The sequence below is a fragment of the Teleopsis dalmanni genome, chromosome 2 (assembly GCF_002237135.1).
Source record: "Teleopsis dalmanni isolate 2A chromosome 2, ASM223713v2, whole genome shotgun sequence".
NCBI lineage: Eukaryota > Metazoa > Arthropoda > Insecta > Diptera > Diopsidae > Teleopsis > Teleopsis dalmanni.
The window spans coordinates 175,962,373-175,984,669 of record NC_051847.1 but is presented as its reverse complement, the minus strand read 5'-3'; the positions used below and the strand labels follow the sequence as shown (position 1 = coordinate 175,984,669).

Below are 22,297 nucleotides of genomic sequence, written 5' to 3'. Positions count from 1 at the left end.
CTTGTGTTTAAAATTATAGAAAATTAAAATTTATTATCAACACAGATGAGCTTTTTAAAAATTAATTAAATTAACTGCCCAATTATTAATTTTTATTGCATACTTAAGGTCTTAAACGTCAGGAATGTATTCTTAACTTTTTTATGAATATATATTATATTTAAAAAACTGTATATTTTATTTGTTATGTAATATCATTAACTTTTTTCTTATTGCTTTAAAGAATATAAAATTTATTTATTTATCTGAGTCTTTCAACCTTAGAATTTGAAGCTTTCAATTGTAAAAATTTTAATTAAACATCGTACTTTTGTTTGCTGATTTTCTCATTCAATCGCATCAGCATTTGAGCGTTAAAGCAAATAATTTTAGAGAATTATACAGATATTATTAAATATCTAAGTAAACTAATTGAATTGTGTTTATTAAGCAAATCCGCTTTTAATAATTGAAATTTAGGCGTGCCTGAATCGAAAGAGGTGTTTTAATGAAGGATATAGACAAGATAAATGCAACAAAACACATACCAAAAATTGTATTTCAAACTAATTTAATAGCAATTAAAATACTTAAATTTCAGTAAACAGAATAAGCAAATAATTTTGATAAATAAAAGAACAAATCAAGCAGAAAGCATCTTAATTTTAAATTAAAATCTTATGTAAATTTGCATAATAGCGTTTTGCAATACTCGAACATAATTGAAAACAAAAAAAAAGTGTTTGTGAGTGACACTAAAGTGCTTCATTCACTCAAGTGTTTTGTGGAGAAAAAAAAACTATTATTGAAAGTAACTAAATTGTGTAAAAGTTAACAAATTTGAATTATGCGCTTTTGCATAATGTGCATCGTCGTCGTGACTGCTGCGCACGTGTATCGAAAATGATTGAAGCATTTGCCAATCACATAAGCAGTCACTTGGGACGTCATCTGTTTTACTGGGCTGTTTCACAATCTGATATTACCGGCCTCAACCTGCGTATCTCAGAGCTAATAAACAAATTTCATGGTCCACTTGAACGTGGCGTTCAAGTGCTTGACCATCTGCTAACACTGGAGGAGGAAGATTTCAACGGCCATTGGGGTAGTGCGTATGTGCACAATTATGAGCCGGAAATCGCAAATAATCAACATGTGGGAAATGACAATATCTTGGCCTATAATCAAGAAATACTACAACAATCCGGCGATAATTTACAACCAAATCCAGTGCAACTTTTAGCAGCAAGCAGACAACAACAAAGCAGTAAGTAAAAAAAAATTATTTTATATTTATTAAAAATTATAAATAATAATTTAATAAAGATAAATATATTAAATTCATTAAAAATTTGAAGCTCAAAGTTCGAGATATTTCCATATTAGAAATTAAAAAAAAATTTAAATAAATAAATGTTAAATAAATTTAAATAAATAAATTTAAAAAACATTTAGAAAATAAATTTGAAAAACATTTAGAAAATAAATTTTAAAAAAATATATTATATATATATATATATATATATAATAAAATACATAAAAAAATTAAAGCTTAAAGTTCAATAGATTTTCATATTAGAAAATATAAAATAAAATTTATTTCATATTTATTAATATTTATAAAAAAATTAAGCTCAAAGTTCGATCTATTTCCATATAAAAAATTATAAACAAAAATTTTAAAATAATTTTATTTTATATTTATTAACAATTATAAAAAAATTTAAGCTCAAACAATTATTATATAACAATTATATAAAAAAAATTAAACTTTAAATAAAAAAAAAAAATATAAAAATAATTTTAAAAAATATTTTATTTTAAAATTATTTTTAATATTATTTTTAATATGTATTTATTATTAAATTTTAAAATTTTAAAAATTATAAAAAAATTTAAGCTCAAAATTCGTTATATGTTCATATCAGAAATTAGAAATAAAAATTGAAAAAATAAATACAAAAACAATTTTATTTTATATATAATAAAATCTTTAAGCTTAAAATTCGAAATATTTCCATATTAGAAAATTGAAAAAATAATTAAAAAGTGATTTTAAAAAAAAAAAATTTTTTTATATTTATTAAAAAAAATAAAAATAAAATAAAAATTATATAAAAGTTTAGGCTCAAAATTTAATATATTTCCATATTAGTAATTAGGAAAAAGATTGAAAAAATAATTTAAAAGTAATTTTAAAAAAAAATTTATTTTACATTTATTAAAAATTATAAAAAAATTTAAGTTCGATATATTTTTATATTAGAAAAAAAAATAAAATTATTTTTATATTTATTAAAAACTATAAGTTTAAGTTCAAAATATTTCCATATTAGAAATTACAAACAAAAATTTAAAAAAAATTTTATTTTATATATATTAAAAATTATAAAAAAAAATTTAAGCTCAAAATTCGATATATTTTCATATAAATAATTAGAAAAAAAATTAAAAATAATTTAATAAATAAATTTAAAAAAAATAATCCAAAAAACATAGTCGAAAAGACATTGTTAAATAAATATAGTCAATAGGAAATCAACAATAAATAAAGTTAAAGGTCAACAACTCTTTTTTTTGTCCAAAAATCCAAGCACTTGCATTCAAGCCAAGTTTTGTAATCGAATTAGTAACACAAAAAAAAAAAAACAAAAAAAATTTAAAAAAAACTTTTAAATCTATTAGTAAAAACTAAAATTTGTTTTAAGATAAACAGCAAAATAAACAAAACCCTCGAAAAAATCATTTTAAGAAAAATAAACAAACCTTCAAAATGAAAAAAAAAAAATATATATATTATATATTATATATATATTATATAAAGAAACGATCGTAAAGAAAATAGTCAAAAGCCAAGTTTTTCAAGTTTAAATATTAATTTTATTTTTTTCTTTTTTGGCGTTTTATTTTCATTTATTTTTTTTTTTGTGGTAATGAAAGCAAATTCGAAGCCAGAAAGCGCTAAACTCGTAAAGAAAAAGGCACTAAATTTGAGACCTCAGTTCAACTTCAGTCCGTTTATTCTTCGTCTGCAAACTGAGCTCAAATTGACTTAAACTTGACATGATTTATCACGGCAAAACCAACAAAGCCGCGATGTGACGCACGTCAGCGTTTTGTAGGCGTCGATACCGGCTAAAGGTTGAAACTAATTATTTTACTGTTTAAATAAGAAAACACAAATACGTGCCGAAGAGAAAAATCATTGAAGATTTAATGAAAAGCGAAACTGAAAAGTAGAGCAGTGCATGTCTATCTATAGATAAAAATAGGGTTTAACACTATTTTAGAGAGAGACCACAGAATAATAGAAAATGACATACTCAAAATATACCTAAAACGGATTTTACAATGTAGCGTCACTGTCCTTCTTAACTGAGATCCACTATATTATTAACCCAAAACAAAGATTGTAGTGTTCTAGGTGAATAGCTTGAGATTTAATATATATTTGTTCACTCCCTATAAAATTGTTAGTTTATATTACCACACCAAACATATGCTCTGGAGACACCCAGCAACTTCAGATTGATATTAATGTAAGATATGAATGAAATGTGGTTGTTATAGCTGTATTGAACCAATTCTCTACAAATTTTGAAAAAAGACGGATCCTCAAAACGTCTATTAAATCTTTTTATATATAAATTGCTTATTACTTGTAATAACCCAAATTTTCTGTGGTGTCGAATTAGTTTTTATTTACAACAAAGTAAGCAATTGAAAAATATTATAATATTAATTATAATTCTTTTTATGTTTAATTTAAATTGTTTATATAAATGAAATTTAACAAGAGAGAGTAATTAAAATTAATAGGAATATTTACATTAGAACTTTTAATGCCAGTTTGAAGTAGTAGTGATAATTCAAAGTGTCATCGTTTCATCGCTATAGGTTTAGTTTTTGTTAAAAACAACTTATAAACCTAAATTGAATCAACTACACAAATAAATAAATAAAAATAAATAAATTGAAATAATTATAAGAATTTTTATAGATGTTGATGTTGAGCCTTTCCCGAGTTAGTGCATCTGGGCACTTTTATTCTTTGATAGCTAGGGGGTTCCTACAGTGTCCCATCCATCTCACTGATTAATTCTTCATAAGCTTTGTGATTATTCAATGACTGATCTAAGATCTGACTTAAATAACTATAAACTTATTCTAAAGAACTTTTAGGTTTTATAGGAAAAATATTGAGACTACAATATATACTGAAAGCTTGCATGTGGATATGCATAAATAATATTAATACCCAGGTGGGCAAAAAAAAACTTAAATGAAGCAATACAGCTTAATAAAATGAGTTCAATTTTACACTTTATTAAGAATATTGGATTTAGAAAAATATTTTTAATTAATGAAATGATTAAGGTTTACGTCTGTACAATTAAAAAATTTTTTAACAATAAATTTTACAACTCAAAGAATGATACAGCGAAGAAAATAAATTGATTTATCAAAGTTAAAAGAGATTAAAACTAATAGTATTTGATATCAAAAATCAGTGCCTTTCAAATCTGAAAAGGATTAGCAGTTTTAAATACTTTGGACTTTAGTGTGTGGCAAAAAAATTGAAAGGCAGTTTAGCAAATTTGTGCAAAGCGTTTCAAATGTAAATACAAATCGCAGTTTAAAATAGTGCTAGGAGTTACAGTTTGACAGTCCTTCGAATAATAAAAGGAGTTACAGTTTAATAAACTTTCAAATATTAAAAGGAGTTAAAGTTTCATAGTCATTAAAATAATAAAAGGACTTACAGTTTGATAGTCTTTCAAATAATAAAAGGAATTACAATTTGACAATCTTCCAAATATTAAAAGTTGTTACAGTTTGATAGTCCTTCGAATAATAAAAAAAGTTGCAAGCTAATTATCTTCCAAATATTAAAAGTTGTTACAGTTTGATAGTCCTTCGAATAATAAAAAAATAATCTTCCAAATATTAAAAGTTGTTACAGTTTGATAGTCCTTCGAATAATAAAAGGAGTTACAGTTTAATGAACTTCCAAATATTTAAAGGAGTTAAAGTTTCATAGTCATTAAAATAATAAAAGGACTTACAGTTTGATAGTCTTTCAAATAAAAAAAGGGGGTTCAGTTTGATAGTCTTTCGAATAATAAAAGGAGTTACAGTTTAATAGTCCTTCGAATAATAAAAGGAATTATAGTTTGACAGTCTTCCAAATATTAAAAGGCGTAACGTTTGATAGTCCTTCGAATAATAAAAGGAATTACAGTTTGATAATCTTTCAAATATTAAAGGAAGTTACAGTTTGAAACAATCTGCATAGCTAATACATAATTACTAACAGCAGTGCAGTCAAACTGTTGCAATAACCAAATATAAATTATTTTTATGTCTGTTTTAGTTTATTTAACAATTTTTAATTATCAATAAAAAATCTGACGTAAAGTGAGACATTCTTCTCATCACAAATTCATAGCGCATAAGTAAAAACTTTTTTTTCGTAATAAAATCATGTACAAATGGGAAAAAACTATTAAGTACCGAAGAAGTTGCCGTGCATTTTTAATGAATTTTTACACGTGAACCGCGTAAATTAAAACATTTTTATTTTGTAAAAGGCAAAGACTTATGAAAACTGCTGACGGAAGCATTTCAATAATTTTTCGCACAAATTTAGACAAATGTTGATTCAGATGAAATATTAGTTCGATTTTTAATTTTTATTTCAAATTATTTTTAATCATTTACACATTGCATGGATTTGGTGCTTTCGAAGCAAAAATTTTTATATAATCTTTAAATTTTTCTTTTTATAAAATGGTATTCCTTTTGATTACCTGTTTAGAAAGAAGAAGATTATTTCGAAAAAAATTGTTCATAATTTCATAGAAAAGAAATATGAATTCAATCTAAAAGTTTTACATTATCTATAAGAACGTACATATTAGGCCTTTTCTTTTGTAAGCATGTCGCAAAAGAACAAATAAAATAAACACTACTTCGATGGCAAAACTGGACAAAAAACGTTATAAAATTTTATGTTGAAATTTCGAGAATGAATAGTTCTTTGCAATTATTGATGAAAAAATGATTCTGAATAAAACATAATTTTTCGTACCTTTTAACAGTAAAATAATAAATAGAAAAAATAAAGTATTTGTTACGAACAATGACGACACAAAAACGAATAATTAACGATTCATTAACGATAATTCAAAACAGTTTATAGTAAATTTCTACTAGAGAGATATAGCAAAATTTCAGCCTTCCGTTAAAATCATATGAGCATTTCATTTACTAATAAATTCATCACTATTTTAAAAGTGATGCCAATCTGTTTCATCAGACTTAACTTAGAACTCTGAAAGAAAATATGACGGCAAATATTGTTTTATGCGATAATTTAAAATTATTTAATTCAAACAGATGTTAAAATTTTTTTTATGAAGATATTTTGTGTTGTATTTTTATATTTTAAAAGTAAAATGTATACTTTATTAGTTTAATAAAAACAAAAACAAAATAGTATACAATTACCATCAACACTTTTTAATCATACAATTTAAATCGTTTAATCACATTTACACGTATAGACTCTACTTACTCTATACAATTTTTAAAGATTTTTAAAAATTATAGTAAACATGGCAACAGCGCAATTCTTACGAATGAGTACATAAACAGAATGAAGCATAGAATAGTGAATCAAAAGCAAATAGAGAACATAACTAAGACGTCAGACAGATCTAAAGCAATTAAATGTGAAAATTCAAGAAATACTGTTGGCAAAACAAAATATACCAAAGAAAAACATAAAAATATGAGTGTAATTCAGATTTGGTAGAGAACTTAAGTTTTTTTCGAAAGAATTTAATAAATTTAATGTAATAATTTTACTGCGGTTCTAAAAAATCACTCTGCCTTTTGTGATGTCGAATTATACGACCACGTCCAAACTTTCGCTAAAACCAGCACTCAAACGTAATCAGGAAGCGATGTCCCATTCACAGATGAACGCCTGGATTAATGGTGAGTTTGTTGTGAACCTTTTGGCCATGAATTCCAAGGTACTTCAAATTGAAGGCACAAAAACAAACGGGAGGAGAATGCATGAATGACAACTCAGCAACTCAAGTGGAGTTTATTGATTTTTCAACAAAGAAAAAAAAGAAAATAAGACTTTAGTTGCTATGTTAAATTAGCATGTGATTTATTATATAAAAATAAAATTAATGGACATTAAATTCAACTTTTTTTAACTTTACTTTTTTTAAGTTTACTTAACAAAAGTCTGAACGAGGGTAGCTTACTAATTACAAGTTTACCTTGAAAATCAATTTTTTTCTTTTTCGTATGAAAAAGCGCAAACGATTTGTGTTTTTATGTTTCCATGTGAGTGTGTAAATGAAATTTTGATTAAATTGCAATTTTTAATTAATTTTCAGTTAGTTTGAGATGCTTTAACAGTTCAGCAATAAACAATACAGAGTAAGAGTTCGTTAAAAAATTTTTCTAGTTGGATTGGCGCAATCTTCAGGTGCAATCAGCGACCCACATTTCCACATATGATTGAGAATCGTTATATTTAATTGATCAAAATAGGCATTGTTTTGTTTTTTAAAAAATTTAACAAAACCAAATCAAATTAAAAAAATAAAGCAGGAATTCAATTCAAAAATTCTAATTCTTCAGGAGTGGTTAACTCCAAAAACCATGAACGTAACTGTAATTGAGCCATATTATCAGATACATATTATACGGGATGTAAGTAGGATTATTTGCTCCATAAGTGGATCTGCATATGCACAAAGCATAAGTAATTACAAATAGATCGTATGTAGCTAAATAATTCTTATTTTTAACATTAAAAAAATTATATATATGATTAATTATATATTATTTTTTAGATAGATTTTGCTTCAATTGCTGAAAGTATTAATGCTGATGCAGGTATGATCTCTTTTTCAAAGAATGTTACCGATAAAGGCACTATTACTATTTCTTAGAATAGCAGTTAGACGATAGTTTATTTAAACTTGGCTACTTTAAACATTTCTGTTCGATATAAGTACTTTAAAATGTTCGAACATAACGAATTTCGAACAGTTTGACTATACTCATATTTGAACAGTTAGATCAAATACCTAGGATATGGATATAACAATTTAAAAGATATGTAAATAGCAAATTTATATGATAGATAATTGAATTCAATCTTGAGAATTGCTAATATTAAAACATTACAATACTCTAACAGTCGAACAGTACTCAAATTCGAACATTTGGTTCGAACTTTGACAGAACAACTCAAAACAATTAGAGTTACTTACTTAGCTAATCTCAGTCCTAGGTGTCACGACATCTTTAATTTCAAAATATTAAAATTATACTCAATATTTATAAAATGCATGATAATCTTTTGGATTATTGGACATGGTTTCTTAAAAGTGTCACACCAGTATGAGGTACTTAAGTACTTAACATTGTTGGTTACTTTTTTATGTCGTTGATCGTGACAGTTGAGAGAGTTAATTTTCTTTCGACGAGCAAATGCCGTTTAACACTCCTAAAAGGAACTACACAGATAGATCTCTGCTGGCTATAACCACACCGACATGATCTTGACGGCGAAAGAATATTTTCCCATAAGGATTTCATATATTTAAAAAACGATATGCGTTACTTTGAACAAGTTAAAAGCAAGAACGCTATGAACTCTAAAGTCAATAATTGCTATTTGAGCAGACCAAAACTCTTCGAGTTAGAAGTATTTTCGATTCAAATGTTCGAATTTAAATGTACTAAGTGCTGGAGTATGTGTCTATGAGTTTCTACCTTTACATATCTCACAGCTTCAATATGTTTTCACAAATAAGCATAAAAAAAACACAAATTATGTTCGAAAATTTTGAAAAGACATGCTGTACTCGAATAATATGCTTGAATACATGTGTATTCGAACATCACAATGCAAAAAGTTTGCAACAACTGAAATATTTCAAACATCATCTGCTTCTAATTAACTGTCGTTTATGATGGCACATCTATTTGTTATTTGTATATATAATATGAAAGTGTTATATCTTAACATTCGGATATGTCCAGAACATCAACATATGATGTGTTATAAAAAATAGCAGATGGCTATTATCTGTACAAAAATCCTCCCAAAAATTACAGCTCCTAAGAAATCGTAGTCGATAATAGGATGGAATTTTCAAATCTTATAATACGTTTTCAATATTTTTTACTCTCTTGTTATAAGAGATATTCAGAACTTGAATATCTATGCAAAACTAATAAATCTAATAAATTCAAAATTAAAAAATAACACCCGTTAGAACAAAAGTTTATCTTTAACAAATTCTCACGTTGCATATTCCGATTAACTCAAATAAAAATAATGTGTTGATATATAAATTCAACTCAAAATTATAATGTGAATCATTTTCAATACGATTTGATTAGTTTGAGTCTTAACCTTTGCATAAATAATACTAAATATAAAATTTATCGCATAACATTGTTTTTGGCGAAAATGGGAAAAAAGAAAATGTTCCGCTACTATTTACGAAGTAAACGAAAAAGTATCGAACGATGAGCAAAAAGTTGATAAGCTAAACAAACAAAACTTAAATTATCTCGTTTTATTATTAAACAAATATTTGCATTTACAGTGGAAACCCTAAACAATGGCAACGGTTTGTTGCTCTCGCCGCCGCATAACAATTCTGGACACCCACAGCAGCAGCAACAGCGTAACATCGGCAGTGGCAGCGCTTCCGGTGAAAACAATATACAAATAACACAACCGATAAGTGCGCCATCGTCGCCATTGGCCTCACCTGGTGCAGTAACGAGTTCTACTTCGTTTTGTCTACCCTCAAGCTGTTCCACAACTGCAGCTGCAGCCGGCAACAACAATAGTGGTGGCAGTGGCTCCTATGTTTGCTCAGCTGGTACCAACAATCTGGCTTTTGTGACTGCAACGAATGCGAACGACACTGCAGACCCAAACTGGCAAGCCAATAAAACAACAGTGTTGGAGCGAAATGCAGCTATGTTCAACAATGAATTACTGTCAGATGTAAAATTTATTGTTGGTGGAGAATTTGGTAAATATATAAACAATAAAATTAATTTATTAAAATAAAAAGCAAATAATTATATTGTTACTTCTTCCGATAGGACCCGTACAAACAATACCCGCGCACAAATACGTTTTAGCTACCGGCAGTTCAGTATTTTATGCAATGTTCAATGGTGGTTTAGCAGAGAAGAAGAACGAAATTGAAGTGCCTGATGTGGAACCGTCAGCTTTTTTTACATTGTTAAGGTATAAAATATGATTTCGGCTTCTTAAAATGAATTATTAACTAAAGCTCTTCATATTAATCCTAATAGATATTTATATTGTGATGAAATTCAATTGGAACCTGATAATATATTGGCTACACTTTATGCTGCCAAGAAATATATTGTGCCACATTTAGCACGCGCTTGTGTTAACTATTTGGAAGTGAAATTGACGGCAAAAAACGCCTGTCTACTTCTCAGTCAATCTCGTCTTTTCGAAGAGCCAGAACTGATGCAGCGTTGCTGGGAAGTTATAGACGCACAAGTATATATTCTATCCCCTCCTACTCATTTTAATCTAACTAAAATGAAATTTCTTTATAAACTTGCAGGCAGAAATGGCGATTAAATCTGAAGACTTTGTCGATATTGATCTCAAAACGTTTGAGTCAATTTTGTCACGTGAAACACTTAATTGTAAGGAAATCCATTTATTTGAGGCAGCATTGAATTGGGCTCTAAATGCTTGCCAAAAGATGACCGTCGATAATACATCCCAAAATAAACGTAATGTATTGGGACAGGCTTTGCATTTGATACGCATACCAACAATGACACTGGAGGAATTTGCAAATGGTGTCGCACAAACTGGCATTTTAACTTTGCAGGAGAATGTGGATATGTTTTTATATTTTACAGCCAAAGCAAAACCAACTTTAAGTTTCCCCACAAGACCACGCGCTGGCCTAAAGACACAAGTATGCCATCGATTTCAGTCTTGCGCTTACCGTTCAAATCAATGGAGATATCGTGGACGCTGTGATTCAATACAGTTTTCTGTGGATCGGAGGTAAGTTAAGATGATACATAAAACTTTTATTGTTAAATAATAGATATTTAATTTAATTGTTTTTATATATTTATAGTAGTACTAAGAAATTTGATAAATATTGTGGTATAGTCTATTTTATTGGAGAGGGCCACCACACAATAGCACATTACATTAGAAAAATATAACTGAACCCTTTTCCGTACATATCCTAACCCATGTATTTGTATTGTAATTCCATTCATATTTCCTACTACAATAATAGACAACATCCCTAATTTCTTTTCTAGCGTGGATCTAACTCCGAAGAGTGCAAAACTTTTTGGTATATGAAAGTCACACAAAATATTGTGACGATAATACTCTCATAAAAACAATTAAATTGTTTAAAATTAATTTTTTAATATATATATATATATATATTATTATTTCATATATTAAATCTAGTTTAAACATTAACATGACGGTACTAACTCTTCGAAACATATCCATTATTCCATATATCAATTTTTATTGTTAAAAATCTACTCTTTAAATTATTATAAAATTATATTTATGACTACTAAATTATTATTTTATTATATTTTACATTTAAAATTATTAAATTAAATTAATTATTAAAAGAAATTTATTATATTAAAATTTTCTATTTTGCACAGAATCTTTATAGTTGGTTTTGGTTTATATGGATCATCAACTGGCGCTGCAAATTATAATGTCAAAATAGAACTGAAACGTTTAGGACGTACACTTGCCGAAAATGACACTAAATTCTATTCAGATGGATCTAGTAATACTTTCCATGTTTTCTTTGAAAATCCCATACAAGTAGAGCCGGAATGTTACTACACAGCTTCAGTTATACTGGATGGCAATGAATTGAGTTTCTTTGGACAAGAGGGTATGTCAGAAGTGTGTATGGGCAATGTAACGTTCCAATTTCAATGCTCATCTGAAAGCACAAATGGCACTGGTGTACAAGGAGGTCAAATACCAGAACTTATATTCTATGGACCAACAACAGTAACTGCCATAAATTCTCCTACAAATTCATTGTGTGCAACTCCAATCGGAAGTGGAGCAGCAGCCAGTGTACTGCCCACAGGTGCTCAAAGCAATACCGATGAATTAATTACCAGCGGCAGTAGTGATAGTGTGACAGCAGCTTGAGTAAGGGCCAAAGTGATAAGAATAAGGCGGAAATTTTCAATTTCAAGTAGTTTTTAATTAAGAAGCAAAACAACGGAATTCAAGGGTTTTCAACATAAATACAAAATACAATACTAAATTTTTATATTAAAAAAAAAACATATTTTGAAATTAAAAATTGAAAAATTGTTAGAGTAGAGTATAACAACAGAAATCTGTTATAATTTTTTAAAAATCCTTTTATATATATAGAAAAATAATTCTGGTTTATTATATTATATTTTACGGAAATGAATTTAATTTTATTTGATTTCTTTTGGCTGAAAACTTTTAATTATTTTAATATATTGTTTTTACTAAAAGATTATAATTTGGTTTTTCAAATTTTATTATGTTCAAAAAAATTGTAATTTTATTTTATATTTACTTATAAAGTTAATATAATATTTAAAGGCAATCAAAACAAAAAAAATTCTAAAAGAGCAGAGTAAAACATGTAATAATTGTACTGGGAAATATTTAACAAGTAATATTAAAATAATTACATATATATTTATATATTTAAAGCATATTAAAAAATTATTGATAATGAATTGGAAGAAATATTTAAAGTTGCATATAAAATATATACAAGTTAAAGACAAAGTTAAAAAGTTTTCTTAGAATTTTTCGATATATATACATATAAATATATATATATATACATTTACTTATTAAAAAGAATTAGAAAAACCAAAAGAAAAAAATATTCAAAATTTATTATAAACAAAACACGAAAAAGTTTCCAAGTCTGCATGCATAATTAGTGATTTTTCCTATTTTTAATTTATATAATGTAACCAAATGTAATCAAACCAGTTTTAATCACATATGTAGAATTATTTAGCATAAATATTAAGCTTATAAGTAGTTCAAAAACTTTTTATTAAATAATTTGTTAATCCAAACAAAAGTCAAAAGTACCAAGGTTGGCATTTTTTAATTTTAAAAATGTTCTTGTATTTTTTACATAAAAATACAATTTATACATTTATTTTCTTTTTTAAGATGTATTGCTTAATTCGTTCCGCCTTAAATTTTATAGTCATAACCTTTATATATATTTAATCCAATTAAACATTGCCTTCAATACGATATTAGAAAATATTTACATTATATATTCCTTTCAACGTGTACTGAGTTAGTTTCTATAAAGTTTTTTTAATATCTATAATATATTATTAATTGCTACATCTATCGATTTATTCTATATGATATATAATAAATACTTTTTCAAAACAAAAAAAAAAAAACAATGGGTTAAATATGTATTTGTTTCATTTTCAAACTGTGAAGAGTAAGTATTTTTTAATAAATTAATATATAAAAGAGAATTGAAGCCGAAATTCTGAAAGCTATGCAACTAACTTCAACTCTATACAGTATCTACACTGTTGACATAGCACTAATGGAACCAAGAATACTTTCAAACAAATAACACATCCTATGCTCAGAAAAAAATCTTAACAATATTAAAATTTCTTTAAAGAACCGTGTAGATGTGATAACAAATAACTATCATAAATGGATAGTGAAATTTACTTAAGTCAAAGATGATTTCTATCACATAAAAGTGCTACCAATTTAATATTAATCATATTATATCAACTATCTTTTTAGAATAAGGATGAAAAAACATATTCCTGCTGATATACTCCCTTTTGAGACTTCAAATTCGTTCCAATTAAATTAGTCAGGTTTTCTGCATTCACCCAGGTTGACTTCAATTATAATCCCACCCACTTCAATCCATTCTTACTCAACATCTCATCAAAATCCTTATATTAATTACTCCTAAACATCCCTCTCACATTAATATCACCTACACATTCCAACCCCTGTATACAGAATTATAATTACTTTCATATTATCTAGTCGATAGATTTCCTGGGTTACTACAAAAAGAAGGATGGCAATCTAAATAAATAAAATATACATATTAAAAGGTAAAAACACTTCCTGCACATAGACTCTAAATACTCTTCGCCCTCTTCAACATAGTAGATTATATATATATCAAAATAAACCGAATAATTGTCTATAAACCTATTACAAACCATCCCCTTCATACGTACTCATGCTGTATGGAATAGCAGTCAAAACTTTTATTAATTTAAACACCCCACCTATCCACTCCTTTACCCATGTATTCGTCTTATAATCCTTACATGTTATCAGCTTTCAGGTCCCGGCGGGTTACAACAACAACATTAATTTAAACATTCCAAAGCAAAGCAATAAAAATGTTAGTGGAAGACCTATGATATACATAGGTCTTTCACTTAAATAGCAAGTTAAAAACTGACACGATAAAGAATACATCAACGTTAAATCGATTCAACTTTTTGTTGAGGTGAGTATCAAATCTCCATGCTTTTAATATTAGAAAATCTGAGAGATTCTATTAACAAAGAAAGATGATAGGGCAACATTCAGACGCATAAAAAATATATATAACAGCATATAACTTTATAGCAAAAAATCGAAATTTGTACATCTCATGTGATACATACAGAAGTTTTCACCTATATCTTCTTCTTATTTGGCACTACAGTCCAGTTTGGCCTCTTCATCTATATACATATATCAGAAAAAACTTTTTCCAAACATTTGCTGAAATTGTTAATTTTCTTTTCACTTTAATTTTTATCTACATCTCTTAAAGTAGACTATATCTAACTAAGTAAGCCTACTTAACTACGCATTAGAGTAAACAAACTTAGGCTAATTATGAAGTATAAATGAGATCCGGAATAGAGTTACTCTCTTGATGTTTGAGAAAAAAAAAAGAGATCGTTCCAAAATTTAAAAGAAATTTTAGTGGTCAAGGAGTTTCGGGAAACATGATAACCAAGTTCTAGTAGCGATCGGGTTATCCACCTTCAGCTCTTGTCATTGATATTATATACCTCTAGTAACAATCGAGAAGTTGACTTTCCACAACAACATAGTAAGAGAGTGCAACGGATCAGTATTTTTACTCAAGTGGAATTTGTTATACAAAAACTGACAGTGAAGGAACATTAAAAAGTTGTCATAATTAATTTTTACGAAACTTGTCTTCAACCTTGAATGACTTATATACATAAATAGTTGTACCAATTGAATCTGAACCCTTCAATATTCGATTTATAATTGATTTGTTGAATAGCAACACTACTGCACGCCTATTATCCATATTAAATACTAATATAAACTAAGCACTTACCCACAGCTGGTATATTGATGCACAGAGCATGTGTAAGTTTGAGATAAGTGCGTCCCAATTCATAGGAGCAAATCTGTTGCACATCACTTATATCAATCAACAAGTCTAAAAAACAAAACAATAAACAGTATTAATACTAGAGTATTGACAATGAAACGGAGTTCAATGAGTTGATACATACGAGATGTTCCTTCAGTGCGGCATGTGATGTAAACGCATGCAGCATATATGTGTGTACTTTTGCGTCCTCGTGTCAAATGCCTCATCAGTGCCATTTTAAAGAAATTCAAAGCGGTATCAATGTAGTGCTGGGTTAGTTGTAACTGCTGGCACAAATGTGTGATTTCCTTCTTAGCCTTTTTTATGGTCACTTCACGAGATTCATTACCCGAACCGACTTGAAATTTACCGTAGCCATAGTTGGTGGCACCGCCAGTAGATTCAGCAGAGACAAACTGACCTATGGCTGAAGCGCCGCGTCCTACCTCTTCAAATTGTACTTCCGATACAATTAAAGAGTCTTCCAGGACAGATCCGCAGTTCGTACAAACGGCATCACCACGCGCATTGTCCTCTTCGATGTCCGTCGAACCACAGTTACGACACTTCAAGCCAGAAGACATATTCTTATAATTTATATTTAATCACTTGATTTTTATAGATTTTTAATTTATTTAATTAATTACTTTTTAGTTAATTCACTTTTTGATTATATTCAATATGTTTCCACAAACACTCTTTACACTGTCTGCGAAATGTTAAACACCAGCAACAGCTGCTCACAGGGTGCTGTTAAGTTTTGTAAATAAATAAAAGTGAAAATAATGGTCTTTTTGGAACGTTTTTTTTTTCAAATTTATGTTTTTATTATTATAATTCTTGAAAAATAATACTTATAACAGTAATAAAATATATAATAAATAAAAAACATAAATTTTTTACACCACTTAAATTATTTTTAAATAACAATTTCTAATTTTTGTTAAAATTTTAATATATTTAAAAAAATATTTTTTATACAAATATTTTGAGCTATTTTTAGTCGTCATTTTTACGTTTAAAATATCTCCAAAAAATAACAAAATTTAGTAAATGTTATTTAGGCCGTGTGCGAGTTCGAGTAAATTGAGGTTTTGAACTGCATTTATGTAAATATTTTTTTATTGCACTTATTTATTATTTTTGGTTAAATGTTTTCAAATTTATTTATATATTTTTTAAGCATTTTATAAAATTTTCGCAATGGTAACACCTATTTTACCTAATTTTTATCTAATTTACCCTACTCGAAATTCTGGTAAATACCAACATTCGCTGATATACAGACATCATTTACTATTTCCCTCAATTTACCATAAATTTAGTCGAACTCGCATACGACCTTAGTGATATAAAGATCGAAATAACATTTAATTATTGAAATGAATAAAAAAAAAATCATAGTATTTTACATACATAATTAAAAAATGTGTTTTAGTGCTCCCAAATATTTTTTGAACATAAAGAATAACTAGTACATCAAGAGAGAGACACTTAAAGGGTATTGTAAAACGATTCTCTTAGTATTACAGTATTAGTATTATCTTTGTATGTATATTGCAGCTAATAACTAATAGCAAACAATAATCTGGATCTTGTTTGCTGAAACGATTCGGATTACATGTGAAAGCAATTGGCAACGCAACAATAATGTCAGCTGTTTTTGTTACACAATTTTGTTATGGATTGTGTAAACAATTTTTACGCTAAAAGAATAACTGAAAAAATTTTAATTATGAGAAATAAAAAACTAAAAAATATAAAATCTTCTGAAATGTCTGAATTATTAAGTATAACTTTTTGTTTATTTTTTACTTAAAAACTTGACTTATATATATATATTATATATATATATAAATTGCATATTTTAATTGAATCATGGAGCGGCGGCGAATCTAACTCTTGCACTCCCACTTCAACTAAAGACAAGTTTAAGTGATTAAGCTCAGGGGATGAGCTGCATCAATATGGAAATATTAGGCATTTTATGGAAATTTTTCCGATAAAGATTTTAGGAAAAATTTTAGACTTCAACCATGCACTACTAATTATTTTTGTTTATATGTACAAATGCTCTTTATTAATTATATTTTATACGAGGGTGGTTTGATAAGTCAGTGATTTTTTGAATTTCCCGCGCAGTTACTCCAAATGCAACAGTGCTGCCGTCAGCTGTAATCTACAAGTAGGCAACTTTTTAATTTTGAGCAAGCAACGTCGTTCAGTTGATGTTTGATAGCCGTTCAAAGCAGATAATTTCGTGAATTTTTACGAAAATGGAAAAAAGTAAATTATTAGTCTTGAAAATCTGTATGATCTGAATAAATCCGTGTTCTCATCTTTACTCCTACTTCACCTTATACTACTTTCTCCATCCTAATCCATTTTCCAGTGTTTTGACGTCCTTTTATGTGCTTGCTTTCAGGTCGGTATTCGGTTAACAAAAACAACATCTGTGATTCCACTATGTAGATACGGACGCTTTTGAAACAATTTACGTGGACAGCACCTTCACTTCAATCATGTAGGCACTCAGTGCTAAACTAAATTAAAATAACCACGCACCAACATCGTTTTTGTTGTAAATTATTAAGATATAATTTACATTCAAAATATAGACAATATTTTTTATTATAAAATATTTATTTTTAATATTTTGTCTAATATATTTAATTTATATAGCATAGTTTATATCACAAATTTATATAAAAATAATTGTATACATTAATTATAAATGTTTCATTTAGTCACAAAGTATCTTATTTTAAGTATATTTTTCAATCGGTCATTTTTATATATCGGTTTCATACAATCTGTGAGATTCTAAAATCTCTAGTTCATTTATACACATTTTATAAAAATTATACACCTATTAATGTAGCCTAAATTACAAAGAAGTTATAGTCAGACAAATGTAAGAAGGTTTATACTATGTATATTAGTGTTTTTAATATTCTTTGAGGTGTTCGAAGTTAGGAGAATTTTAATGTTCGAGTATAATTTTACTCGAGATATATGTTCGAACCTCAGTTTCTAAAATTCTACTAAGCAATTTCGAACACGTTAGATGTTCGATTCAAATGTTCGAATTCGAGTATACTAATGCTAGAATACTTTCAAATTCATATACTTGTATAGTAAAGTATTTCATCGAAATATATCCGTTCACATAAGATATAGAAATATTATTTATTTACTGAAGAACATTAATGAGGAAGTGGTGTAAATGGTATTAATTAGAGCAATGTCAATATTTCAATCATATTTTAAAATATTTTAATTAAAATATCAAAGATATAGTATTATTTTGATGGATCTAGTTAAGTAGATTTCAAATATAATTAGCTGCATTAAATGAAGTTGATAGCTATAGTTGTCAACGCATTGTCAAGATAAAAGTGTCATCTTAAAATTATAAGTTAAAATGGTTATTATATAAACTATCACAATTAATATCGTAAGTTATTGTATATATAAAATTTTTCATTTAAAAAAATTGTTCATATATGTTTCTTCTTCCGCTATCACTACTAAAACTGACTGTCTATATTTACAAGGCGTATTTCATTTACTTATAGATCAGTTATAAGATGGATACAGTACTATTAAAACAAAACAAAAATATCATATCAATATTTATTGATAGAGAGATAGATAGATTTAAGTATAGACAACCTTATTGGTTTTATGACAAATTGATTGTCGAAGCAGACATTCTATATATCTATTAAACCATATACAGAGCATAATAATATTAATTCGCAGTGAGATATGCAGAGACTCATTTAAAAAGGGTTTTGAAAACTATTTGAAAGTTCATAAATCTTTCAACTAAAAAAAAATCTATTATATCTAATATGAAGTGGTTCGCAATATTTTGAGTGTTGGTTTAAACCTCAAGCTCCTCCAGCCTGGTACACCCCTCAGCTAATAAGATATTATTTGTATATATGTATAATAAGAAAACTATAAAGTCCTCGAAGAAAACGACTAAAATACCTAGAAGATCTACAGCAACTAATCCTTGTAATTTAAGCTTACAATATATGAAAATAATTTTAATAATTGAGAACAGCACTATAATAAGCTTCAACAGGTACATTATGTGGACCGCCATAGAAATTAAGTACATAGATATTTTGTATATTCAATTCACATATATAAAAAGTATGAGCTATAGAAAAATAAAGTGGTATTAGTATAATTTATAAAATTTAAATAATATTTATTAGATTTACTTTTCATCCATTTTGTGGCAGAAGGATGTCTTTGCTTAAAAGCAGTCAAGGCGTTCACATATTCATTTGAATTTTTGTCCATCTAGAATATATTTTTATGGAATATATATTTTAGAAATAGATATTTTAAAATGTATATATCGACTCATACACTTGCATATACAGAGACTTATTTATGAGACGATTTTTGAAAACTAATTCAAAGTTGATATGAAAACATTTAATTGAAAAATACTTATCATATCTAATATTAATATTAATATTATTACTATTAATGGTGGTTTGAATCCCAAAACAGACCTCTTGTATATGCAACTGTACTCAAATACAACAGTTTAAATTATTACCTCTACAACTTTACCAGTTATTAAAGTGCGAGCGCATGTTGGTTCCATAGGATCGATACCACGTGCCTTACATTTACCCGTTTGATTTTCAGTATATAAGAAAGATACTTTATTATCGTGTTTCCAATCCTTGCCAGTAAAATCCAAATCAGTTAGTAGAAAATGTATTCTACCAGTCGATTTTCCATTGATATCATTATCATCTGTAGAGATTACATTTACTGTTGGATAATCAAGTGTGTTGTTGTCTGTCGATATAGTGCCCACAGAGGCCCAGTCCGCATCATGTACTAAAGTACGGGCCACTTTTGCATATTTAGATGTATCACGCAACTGCTTTCTATATTCTGATATTAAACGCGAGTCCTCCAGTGCTGAGTAGCAATAGGTTAAATCAATTGCAATTGCTGTGAGGAGCAAAAGCGTTGTAAAAGTTGTTTTGTTAGACATATTGGAATATCTGTGAATATAAAACATTTTTCAAATATATGTATACGAATATATCAGATAAGCATTTATTTAGTATTTAAAATAATAATACATAACAGACGTAATATATTTAATATATTATTTTATTCTAATATATTTATATAGATACATACTTATCGATTGAGATAATAATTTTAATAAATGGGTAGGACATTGCCATGATTTTTCAAAAGAGTGATGATATCTACTCAAGTAAAAATAGTTAAAACCAAATGTCGATGAAGTATTGTCAACGAAATTTGGCACTTTATTTGTGTTACGCTATTAGTTTGTACTTTAGTTGAGTTTTACTCGAGTTTTATTACGAGTAACTCCTAATTATTACGAGAACAGACCTAATGATTTCTCATCCCCTACCAACTTCATATTTTAACACATGTATTATTGTTATTTAATTGCTTTCATGTATCGTGCAATATAGATCTCCTGATCTCCTGATGATAACAATAATTAATAGTAGAAATATTCAGACGTGCTCGTAAAGTAATAAAATTATATGTTTTATTTTAAAGTTCTAGAGTATTGTGAGCAATTATATATTATTAAGAATTTTAATAAATTATATTTTTTATTTTACTTTAAAGATAGAATAATTCATTAAAAATAATATAAATGAAAAATTATATTTATAAATTTTATAATTTTAAAAATTATATTATATTATATTTGATATGTTTTATTTAATTTATCTTTTTAAAAAATTTTTTGAATTTTATTATTTTATTTTCATTTTAATTAACGATAAAATACCTAATTTAGAAATAAAATAAATGAAATTTAAAATTGTTATTTTTAACAATTACACATAAGCACCCTGTATGCTCACAACACATTTGCTCTCTTACGTTTTGCTCTTGCGCTGATATCTCACTGCGCTCAAAGGTTAATAAAATGAATTGATATGCGAATTATAAATTTCTTCATAAATATAGTTTAAACGTAAAAATAACAATAATTGTAATTTAAAATTTTTTTGCACTAATATTTAACGTACTTATTTTTTTTCTTCTTAAATACACAGTAAAAAATTTTCAGGCTTTAAAAACCTTCAACAACCACTTTTCTACGCAATTTTCGGACGACTAAACTTAACTTCAGTTATTCAACGGCTTTTGTTTAAGAAGATTGTGAAAGGAAATTACAAAAACAAAAGAAATTGTTAAATTTGATAATTTTATGATTTTAAAACAAAAAATCGGAATTTAATTAATTCCAGCTAATTTTAACACAACCGCGACGAACACTCGGGCAATATTAAATTTCTTCTGCGTAAAACATTGTCGTTCACCTCTTAAACAAAGGAAATGTTTCTTTTTTGCATTGTAATACAAAAACAAAAATTGTGTAATAATGTGTGTGTGTTTATGTGTGTGTTAATTTAAAGTTGTTTATATTTATGGTTTATCAGTACTGAGAATGCTTAGTCTATTGTAAACAAACTCAGCTGATTAATATTTTGCTTTCGCAGAAGCAGTTGCAGAATCTGCGCAGAGTTGCCAAGTTAAAAATTTCTTGCGAAAATTATTCTGTTGAATTGAAATTATGAGCAATGTTAGATTAAATATTTGATAAAGTTCAACTTTATTGTAATCGTGTTCAGATTAAATAAAAATACAAAAAAAGTATTCTTCACATATGTATACACTTACACCCATGATTGCCACACTCGAATGTTTTGTGTTAACACTCTCTGTTTATATGCTATTAATAA

General features: G+C 27.1%; 3 protein-coding genes across 9 annotated transcripts in view; 1 reads left to right on the top strand and 2 right to left on the bottom strand.

Annotated features, from left to right (window-relative positions):
* LOC119681705 (transcription factor IIIB 90 kDa subunit) overlaps window positions 1-16,219 on the bottom strand; it is a 107,608-nt gene extending 91,389 nt beyond the window's left edge. For all 3 annotated transcript variants that reach the window (XR_005252529.1, XM_038094968.1, XM_038094966.1), the window contains exons 1-2: window positions 15,655-16,219; window positions 15,474-15,578 (exon numbers count right to left, since the gene is read on the bottom strand). Coding sequence is in view for 2 of the 3 variants with exons in the window: in XM_038094968.1 (XP_037950896.1) it covers window positions 15,474-15,578; window positions 15,655-16,096 (547 nt within the window). In the remaining variant the exon portion in view is untranslated. The remainder of the gene's footprint in view (window positions 1-15,473; window positions 15,579-15,654) is intronic.
* On the top strand, window positions 645-12,447 carry LOC119681702 (BTB/POZ domain-containing protein 6). Of its 4 annotated transcripts, none has more exons than XM_038094963.1 (7): window positions 7,604-7,716; window positions 7,860-7,902; window positions 9,630-10,067; window positions 10,141-10,288; window positions 10,357-10,573; window positions 10,641-11,098; window positions 11,737-12,443. In XM_038094963.1, the coding sequence occupies exons 1-7, from the start codon at window positions 7,666-7,668 to the stop codon at window positions 12,245-12,247; spliced, it is 1,866 nt and encodes a 621-aa protein (XP_037950891.1). In that variant the 5' UTR covers window positions 7,604-7,665; the 3' UTR covers window positions 12,248-12,443. The 4 variants fall into 4 exon arrangements, with proteins under 4 accessions (XP_037950889.1, XP_037950890.1, XP_037950891.1 ...); XM_038094964.1 differs by having other exon boundaries at window positions 7,609-7,677; XM_038094961.1 differs by lacking the exons at window positions 7,604-7,716; window positions 7,860-7,902 and adding an exon at window positions 645-1,246 and having other exon boundaries at window positions 11,737-12,447.
* A 2,029-nt stretch (window positions 16,220-18,248) lies between the features above and the next one.
* Window positions 18,249-21,847, bottom strand: LOC119678314 (protein CREG1). 2 transcript variants are annotated; one of them, XM_038090079.1, is made up of 4 exons: window positions 21,581-21,847; window positions 20,098-20,557; window positions 19,751-19,832; window positions 18,249-19,686 (listed from the first exon to the last, which is right to left on the bottom strand). In XM_038090079.1, exons 2-4 carry the CDS (start codon window positions 20,545-20,547, stop codon window positions 19,571-19,573), a joined length of 648 nt encoding a protein of 215 aa, XP_037946007.1. In that variant the 5' UTR covers window positions 20,548-20,557; window positions 21,581-21,847; the 3' UTR covers window positions 18,249-19,570. The 2 variants fall into 2 exon arrangements, with proteins under 2 accessions (XP_037946007.1, XP_037946008.1); XM_038090080.1 differs by lacking the exon at window positions 21,581-21,847 and adding an exon at window positions 21,432-21,537.
* Between the last annotated feature and the right edge of the window lie 450 nt (window positions 21,848-22,297).